The 9838-nt window shown below is 36.1% G+C and overlaps 1 protein-coding gene across 1 annotated transcript; it reads right to left on the bottom strand.

The window, feature by feature from the left end:
• Nucleotides 1–2935: 2935 nt before the first annotated feature.
• On the bottom strand, nucleotides 2936–4308 carry LOC127654598 (ladderlectin-like). The gene is made up of 5 exons (XM_052141814.1): nucleotides 4248–4308; nucleotides 3912–3997; nucleotides 3638–3760; nucleotides 3328–3433; nucleotides 2936–3160 (listed from the first exon to the last, which is right to left on the bottom strand). Exons 1-5 carry the CDS (start codon nucleotides 4306–4308, stop codon nucleotides 3093–3095), a joined length of 444 nt encoding a protein of 147 aa, XP_051997774.1. The 3' UTR covers nucleotides 2936–3092.
• Nucleotides 4309–9838: the final 5530 nt, after the last annotated feature.

Below are 9838 nucleotides of genomic sequence, written 5' to 3'. Positions count from 1 at the left end.
CCGAGATGGCAGCAGTCGCGGCCGCTCGGCGGCAACTCGCTGGCGTCCGGGGCGGGGAGGGTGAAGCGATGCTCGAGGGAGAGGCTCGGCGAGGCAGTCGCTTCAACCACAGTTTCCGGCAGCCTTTGTGAGCAGCGCTTCTTCCTGCGCGGCTGAAGGTAAGGCGGAGCGGCGGTTTCTGCTTTGAGCGCTTCGAGTCGAGCCCGCAGGGTCGACATCGGTAGCTCCTCACAGAAATCGCATCCGCCCTCAGTGAGGGCGAGCTCTGCGTGCCCCAGTCCCAGGCAGAGAGCGCAGATGATGTGGCGGTCTCCTGTGCTGAGAAGGGCGCGACATGAGGCGCAAGTGGAGCGAGGCATCTTGAAAAAGACGCTCGTACTCTTTTGTGAATAGTTCGTGAGAACTAGCTTGCTGAATAAAAGGATACGTCGTCGGATGGCGTAGCTCGCAGGATGGCTGAAGGTGGATGAGACGGCCGGCTTCTTCTAGCGCTGTCCACGCTTGCTTGATGCCCCTCGAACGGCGAACTACGCTTATATGCACTCAAGTCACGCCCATTTTGGCGGGCTTTGATGCAGTGAGCGCGCGGACGCCTCTCATTGGATGCAAGTTCGCCCAAGCTCGTCTATAGGCTGCAGCAGTTGCCGCAGAGCAACCTATGAGCTCGCTAGCTAGCCCGATCAAGGTCTGCAGCTGCCGCACTGCGTTGACAATGGATACAAAAATTAAGGATACTTTTTTGGCTTCAATATCTCAGAAAAGATGAATCTTTCCCGTAGCGTAAGCTAGCTTACGCAATACGAGAGAACCTCTCGTAAGAGAACGCTTATCACAACAAATCCCCATGATAAGGTTCATCACCTTATAAAAACTAGATTAAAAAAAATGCATTAAAGTCTAGATCAAAAATACCTTATCACTTTAAAGTCTTTTTGGAAAATTTTGATAATCTCGTGAAAGGACTTTGAACTGAAAAATGCAATATAACACGTGTTAAAGTTACATCTAAAATTACGAGAAATGCTTTATCATGTTGTTAGTAATATAACTCAAAACACAAAACTTTATTTTTGTTAAAATATTTGTTCATATTTAAACTGAATGTGTGTTTTGCTGCATAACCATAGTCTTTGTTTTAGAATTTCATAGTTATAATTAATGTAACAAACTTTTGTATTAAAGATATACTGTCAGAAATCTATATAAAAAACATTATTGCATTTTAGTAAAATAAACCGGTTTGCTAAAATACTGTATTTTCTAGTGAATGTTGTTAAAGTTTTTTATAATTTTTAGAGTGACTTTGTGTTTGCCAACTTGATACATTTTGTTTAAAACACATTTTCAACGTTACGTTAAAAGACATTTTGTTAGCGCTACAGCCAAACATTTAAATACTTTAAAAACACACACACGCGTCCTAAGATGTTGTGAACTAATCTTAACCGCGGGGTTAAACTCCACCCACCCGAGGGGGCTTGTCAACTTCTCTTACGCCATTGACGTTTTGGATGAGCTCGTGAAAGGACTTTAAACAGAGAAATGTAAGATTGTTAAAGCTATAGTTAAAATTATATATTGTTTTTAGAAAACGTATCCTGTTTGCAAGGTTAATGTTAAACATTGGCTTTCTTACACCATTATCATTGGATGAGGTTGTGAAAAGGACTTTGAACAGAAAAATTTAAGATTCGTGTTGCATTTTACAATTAATGTATGCCATTTCATTTAAAATGATCTTTGTTGAAATAAAAATGTTAAATACAGTTTATGGTAAAGTTTTGTTCAGCATCTTTAAAGTGACAATGCTAAAGATGTGTTAGACAACCTAATGTTTAAAAACACATTTTCTTCTCTTTGACAGGAATCAAATTTGACAAATGTACACCAATTAGTTCATAAATCATAGGCCATAAATCATTTGTCACAAGGTATATAATACTTACTACTCACGTGGTCTTGGTGGGGTCATCCAAACAATGTTTGAAAGCCACAAAATGTATTGTTCTAATTCTAAAAGTTCTACATTTTGATTCAAGATAAAGACCAAAGTGAAATATATTTATTGGAAATTAAAACCAAATGTGTTCTGTAATTTCTGTAGACTAATGGATTTTAATAACTAAACCTTGAGGAAACACCTTGACCTCTGAGGTTAATCCATGGTAAACGAATCTGTTGAAGCCAGTAGTGTCATCACAACTGCATGGTTTAAAAAAAAAAAAAAAAAACCTGCAATTTTTGGTGAACTATGATCCATGGTACAGCTGTGAAAAGTCCAGAGAACTACAGCCATGGAAGCTGGAGGGAAAAAATAAAAACAAATCCTTGAGGGACCACCCACAATCATGATGCACTCGGTGTGACAGACTTCCTTCACAGTCGAACGACGCATCTATATCGGAAAGTTGGTTCCAAACGTAAAACCAAGTTTCTGAACTTCAGCTTTTAACCAAATAGTGATTCCCAATGCTTCATGGGATTGTAATTCGTGCCCCCATGAAAGATGCAAGTGCACGGTGTTGTACCCTTGTCAGTCCGATGTTCAAATACATTTTGCAATGTTGCGATTCCTCAAAAGCTGGTTGGTTCATGGCTAAGAACCTACCAAAGGATTTGTTTTTATGGAAAGGTCAACACTCCCAGAACGGACACAGCTGAAAGTGGGCAGGCACGGTTTTGCTTTGTTGAGATCACTTGTCAGGACTGCATACAGACAAGTGTCTCTCGTTCTGAACTTTTTGATTTTCCACTGGCATATGAAACTAGATCAAATGTACTATAGCATGCATAAATTCCCATTTCCCCTTTAAGTGGGTTCATGATCAAGTGGAGTGTGGTCTTGTTAATAGTCACCTACTCCATGCTTTAACATTGCATTAAATACATTTTTGGGATTAAACTTCAAAAGAAACAGGGTTTGATTCAATGTTTTTATTGATTTGATGGTTTCAAAAGACATTTAATACAATTCAGAAGAGAAGATACATTTCAATTCATAATGAATCCGAAAGAGATTGGAGATGGCAAAATCAGAATACATTTACATGCCTGGAGGACAAAAAGTACCTCTGAAGCACAATTTCATCTGATCACACGCGTTTAGCACAAATATAGCCCATTGGAGTTGAAAAGGGTAGATCGTTCCAGCAACGTTTATCTGTTGGTAAGATGAATATCACCATTAGGTCTCAACCAAGATGGGGTACACCCATATATCAGACATAGAACATGAAATGTTGAACTTCAGACAACAAATGAATCATATTATAGGACATTATAGTATTGTGAATAGTCAGGATTCAAGGAACCAAACTGTATGCTTACTGGTCCAGTTTATCTCCAAGCAGTTCTCAGTACCTCCACTAGGCTCATTAGAGCACCAGTTGGTGTAGTCAAAGGTGGTCCCATCACTCCACAACCATTGTCCATCCTAATGTGTGTAGAATGATTAAGTGTACCATTTTACGGACTCCATTCAGAGGGTTATTCGGTCACGAACACATTCAAAGTAGTGTCCATTTAATAATCTTCATTAGAACCTTAGTTTAGCATACATTTCAGTCTGCCAGATAAACAAGTCTTGTTAGGAATCACAAAACGGTTTGTCATCTCTTGTAAAAGCAGAATTACTTACCTTTACCCCATCATGACCACCAACCCAACAACGTGCAGAAACAGGCATCAGACTGAGCAGAAATTCGTTTTCCACTTGACTTCGCACAGGTGCAAGATTTGCGTCAAGGCTCTGACAGTTTTTCTAAAAAGACACGTTCAGTTAATGCAAAATCTAATATTCTAGCAGAAAGCACAAATATTTCATTTTCAATAAATCCTAATAGAAGCATTTTTAGCAAACAAGGATTTTTATTCAAATGATCAACTTCATATTGCTGCAACCAACAAGTCACCTCCGCTGTGATCCAGTCAACTTGCGGAGAGAAGAATTTGTAGCATTTCTCGCCAAAAGGTATCCATCCAAAGGGGCAGTCTTCAACTACACAGTAAAAACACACTTTGTTGCTCTTGTAATATTCACAGCCAAGATGTTGTCCAGAATGAGTTTTGCATGAACTTGACGTGTATATTGTGGAAAACACTGCAATGTTTTGTTGCACATAGCTACATGCAAGACAGTCACCAATCATTGCCACAGGACCAAATACATGTGTAAAAAAGTTAATTGATTTTATTTAGCTTTGAAAAAATAAAGGACATTTTGTATTGCTAAATAAATGTATTGTTACCTTCTGTATTCCCCAGAGAAAATGTACTGAAGAGAAGCAGAAGAGTTATAATCACTTCCATGATTAATCTGAAAACAAGCAGGACAAGTAATATATCTGGACTCATACAGCACACTGGAGACTATCAGAAAATATTCTAGAAAACCAACAAAACTACTTTGAGCAACGTTCTTAAGTATGACACTTACCTGATTTTTCAGAGTACAGCCTTCAGAAGTTCTTCTTCTTCTTCTTTTGTTTATTGGCGCGTTTCATTCTTAGTGCATATCGCCAGCTACCTTTGCTGTTATGCAGTCATGATTTCTTTTAATCAGGTTTTCCTTATTATTATTATTATTTCCTTTAATTCTTTCTCACATAATCATCCTTATTTATTTGATGCTCCATCTCATTCCATCTCCCATAGTCCGCTTGGCTGCGTGTTCAGCTCCTCCAAACTGGACTATAAAATCTGGGACAAAACAGACCATCCTTATTCTAAACTAAATCCTTTCACTTAATCCAGAATTATATATGTATTTCATTAATATTCTATATCCTTCTCTATCCTTATTAAACTCATAACCTAACAAATATGATAAATCCCTATTAACCTTCCCTCTTTCATTTAAATATGATATCAATTCCTTCCTTTCCTCCTCATACCTTTTACAATCATATATCACATGCTCCACTGACTCTTTCTCCCCACAATTCTCACATAAGCCTGACTCATGAACTCCAATTATAAAGAGCTGATGCATTCAATCTTGAATGACCAAGTCTCATCCTAGTCATAATGACCTCTTCTTTCCTATTTCTACCATTTATGCTTTTCTTAGTATCTACCATTTTTTTAATATTATATAAGTATCGTCCCTTAATATCTGTATTCCACTTTTCCTGCCACTCTTTAATAATATTTTCCTTAATAATAGATTTAACTTCACTTTTACTTAATGGAACATTAAAATCTATTTCTTCCCTTTTAAAGCATTTTTTGCTAACTCATCAGCATACTCATTACCAGCTACTCCTACATGCGCTGGCACCCAACAGAATCCAACTTCTACTCCTTTCCTTTGTATTAGCCATATTAATGAAAATATTTCAGCACATCAAATCTTCTCTAGAAGTACAATTAGTAAGTAGTGATGTTAAGACAGAAGCAGAATCAGAGCATATCACTATTCTGTCAGGCCTAACCTCCTCTACCCATGTTAGTCCTATTATAATAGCGACCATTTCAACAGTATAAATTGACAATCTAGAAGTTAATCGTTTAGATATTGATATTCTGAACTCTGGAATATACACTCCTATTCCTGTAATCCCTGTTCTTGGATCTTTAGATCCATCAGTATAAATGTTCATACTTGCATAAAATCTTTCCTTAATGTACTTATTAACTTGAGACTTAATTATACCCATTTCCTCCCATTCCCATTTCTTATCTAATATTCCTAAATCAATTTTAACCTCAGGAATAATCCAGTTCGAACCTCTCCCCATACAGGTGACACACTACACTCAATATTTGCAATCTGATATTTCTCTGTTAACTGATTTATCTTCCATCCATATCCTCTCTCAATTCTACTTAAATATTCCCAACAATTATTTAAAACATCTTTAGCTATATTTCCTCCAGTGTAACTCATTAAAGATGTCCATAATACCAAAGACAGTTTCTCTCTCCTTAAATTCAATGGCATTTCATTCGCTTCTACTAATAATGCATTGACTGGAGTAGTTTTAATTGCTCCTAAACATATTCTAAGGGCTCTATATTGAATTCTATCTAGGCTTTTTAATAGTGATTCTGAAGCTGCCCCATAAATTATGCATCCATAATCAATAGAAGATCTGATCAAGGCTTGATATATTGTTAGCATTGAGTCTCTTTCTGCTCCCCATTCTTTCCCAGCTATTGCCCTCATCACATTTAAAATCCTCCTGCATTTTTTATCAACTTCCTCAATATGTTTTTTCCAAGTGTATCTCCCATCTAACCACATTCCTAAATATTTAAATGTTTTAACTTGTTCTAAAGGTTTCCCATACAATAGTAATTCATTATCCTTAAAATCTTTTTTTCTACTGAATATCATATAACATGATTTACTAGTTGACATTTTAAAACTCCATTCTATACTCCATTCTTCCACCTTTTTAATAGCTGTTTGCATACCTGACATCACTTGTTTGAAATTTCTTCCTCTCTTCCAAATAGCCCCATCATCAGCATACAGTGCACATCCCACACCATATCCTAAATTGTCAAAAATATCATTAATCATGATATTAAAAAGAATTGGACTTACAACACTCCCTTGAGGAATACCATTTTCTGCTTTATAAATTAAAGATTGACACCCTCCCACTTGAACTACAAATGTTCTTTCAAACAGAAATTGAGATAACCAATTATACATATTCCCATCTATTCCTATCCTTGAAGCTTTAATTAACAACCCTTCTCTCCATACCGTGTCATACGCTTTTTCTATATCAAAATACACTACTGCCATAATCTCTTTCATAGCTATTGTCTTCTCTACTTCATTACTGACCTTGATTAATGCATCCATGGTTGATCTTTTACCTCTAAATCCACATTGATACTTACTTAATTTACCCTTTTCTCTAGATCATATGTTAGTCTATGAACTATAATCTTTTCCATTAATTTACATAAATTTGAAGTCAGAGCAATTGGACGATAACTTCCTGGGTTAGCTGAGATTTTTCCTGGCTTTAAAATTGGAATTACTACAGCTTTCTTCCATATTTTTGGAATAATTCCTTCCATCCATATTTTATTATATAGCTCAAGAATCTTTAATAATATATTATCTGACAGATGCTTTATCATATTATAGCTTACTCTATCAACCCCAGGAGTAGTATTGACACATTTATGTAAAGCTACTTTCAATTCTGTAAGTGAAAACTCTACATCCATACAGCTTTTATTGCTATTTCTTTTCTTCATTATATCAGGATTTTTGTCTAAAATTTCCTTTCTCCTTATCTCATATTCTTCTCCCAAATCTATTCTATGTGCACTTTCTAATACCTTACCTAACATGTTTGCTTTATCTATATCTATTACTGCAACTTTGCCTTCTTCAATTAAAACTGGTATTAGAGTAGACTTCCTTCCTTTCCCACTCATATTCCTTAACATATTCCATATTTTATCCAAAGGAGTATCTTTTCCTATGGTAGAACAAAATTCTCTCCATCCTTCTTTCTTCAGCATTCTTAATTATTCTTCTTGTTTTAGCTCTTGCTTTCTTATATTCCAACAAATTACTCATATTCATATTTTCCCTGAGATGTTTAAATGCCTTATTTCTTTCTTTAATTGCATTACTGCACTCTTCCTTCCACCATGGAATATTTTTGTTTTTCTGACCTGTCCTTCTTTGAGGTATATATAATGTTGCAGCTTCCATTATTATATTTGTAATTGAATCACAAAATGTTTCTACTGAATCTTTTACCACTAAATCTTTATTTTCTTCACAATGCTTACTAAAAGAATTCCAATCTGCCTTCTCATACAACCATTTCTTTTGTAGAACACATTCTGGATTATTATCAATATTTATTTTACAAATAATTGGAAAATGATCACTTCCAATTGTGTTCTCGCTATTTACTTTCCATTCACATAGGTCAGCCATACCATTTGATATTAGTGTTAGATCTATACTTGAAACCGTATTTTCTGCTACATTATACCTAGTACCTTCTCCTGTATTTAAACATACTAGTGATCTGTCATCCATGAGCTGTTCTATTACTTCCCCATTATAATCTATATTTGAGCTCCCCCATAGACAATTATGAGCATTGAAATCACCACACCATAATTCCTTTGTCTCTTTCTTAATCTTATCAAACAACTTAATAGAAATCTTCTTACATGGATTATAAAAATTATATATTACAACTGATTCTTCTCTAAAATATATTTCAACCACAACACATTCCATATCCTTGACCTCACTTAATTCCCTATAAATAGTTCCTTCTTTTATAAATGTTACCACCCCTCCCCTTGTTTCCCAACTCTATCCTTTCGAACAGACTTATATCCTGGTAGTACAAATTGCAGATTTGGCTTAAGCCAAGACTCTTGAACACAAATTACACTTGGTTTATGATCCATATCCAAAACAGTTTTTTTAGTTCTTGACCATTTGCTACAAGGCTCCTTGCGTTCCATTGCATTACATGAATCACCATTTAACTACTCAGATACCTGTGAAACTACTACTGCTGCTTCTCTAGTTAGAATTTCATGAATTGCGTTCACTGAAATCCCAGAGATCCCTAGGAATTCTGATGCAGCTTCTAGAATTGTTTTAATCTTGGCCGATCTGCTTGGCAACATAGCAGTGACATTAATTACCTTAACAATAAAGGCTAGAAAGTTCTCTTTAGTCATTATTAAAGTACTATCTTTTATATCACACTGTTGTTCTGATTCCTTAGCTTTCTCCATTCTTAGGTCCCTTGGGTCTTGATTGAAATTATCCCTCTTCTCTTCCCTCCTGACCTCCTTACTTTTACAGATCTTCACTGCTTCCGCATAAGTGACTTTATGCTCAGACTTGTATTTTTGTACTTCTCTTGCTTTAACTTGTACCTCACATCCTCCATATGCTGCACTGTGAGCACCTCCACAGTTGCAGCATTTTAATCCATTCACCTCTGTGCATTTATCATATTCATGCTCACCTCCACATTTTACACATCTTACCTTCCCCGACACACTGCAGCCACATGTCCTATTCGTTGACATTTAAAACATCTCAATGGCATTGGGACATACACTCTTACTGGGTAACTTATATATCCCATTTGAACCTTTTCAGGCATTTTCCTTCAAATGTCAACAAGACACTTAAACTTTCTTGTCGTTGTCCTTCCTTTGTTTTATACAGTCTTCTCACATTAATAACCTTACCTCCTCTTAAATTCTCATACATTTCGTCAGTGGATATATATGTTGGAATTCCATATATAACCCCTTTTTCCACCTTTTCTACTCCAATCTCTTTGGTTGTGACCTTTTCTCCATTCATTTCTTTAATCTTGAGAAGTTTGTTTTTTTCCCAATATCTTTCACTATGATCAAAACTCTCCCAAGTCCCAAACATTTAGCCAAAACAACTGACCCAATGATTTTATCGATTGCCTTGGATAGTCTTATTGGATGCAAATGTATTCCTGTACTCTTTTCAAATGTCAACATAACTTTGAATCCAGACTCCTTAACATTTTGTACAGTTTGCTCTCTTACAATTTCTTGATTTTCTTTTGTCTTTTTTTTACTTTATCCTGCATTAGTTCCGTCATATCTTCGCTATCCTCTTGATCCTTGAATTTCTTACGTTTTGAATTTTTTTTCTTTTGGCTTTTTCCCAATACCTCCGTAAATCCTTCCCTATCCTCTATTATCGATTCTTCAGAATCTTCCTCCATGACTGCACAACAGCCGTCTAAAACTATCCGAAATACCTTTTTGGTGTTTTATGGCGGTTTAACAAACTTATCTTGATGGCAAACAAACGATCTCTCGTCTCCAGTCCGGTGCC

Source organism: Xyrauchen texanus, chromosome 14, assembly GCF_025860055.1.
Source record: "Xyrauchen texanus isolate HMW12.3.18 chromosome 14, RBS_HiC_50CHRs, whole genome shotgun sequence".
Classification (NCBI taxonomy): Eukaryota; Metazoa; Chordata; class Actinopteri; order Cypriniformes; family Catostomidae; genus Xyrauchen; species Xyrauchen texanus.
Note: the sequence above shows the minus strand (reverse complement) of the source record. Positions and strands in the feature narration are given on the sequence as shown.

Bases quoted from the DNA above. Each gene is read 5' to 3' on its own strand.
- LOC127654598 (XM_052141814.1), bottom strand. From the start codon at position 4,308: ATGGAAGTGATTATAACTCTTCTGCTTCTCTTCAGTACATTTTCTCTG. The intron at 3,998-4,247 runs GTAACAATACAT...TTTACTGTGTAG, and splicing joins TTCTCTGGGGAATACAGAAG to TTGAAGACTGCCCCTTTGGA. The intron at 3,434-3,637 runs GTAAGTAATTCT...TACACACATTAG, and splicing joins GTGGTCATGATGGGGTAAAG to GATGGACAATGGTTGTGGAG.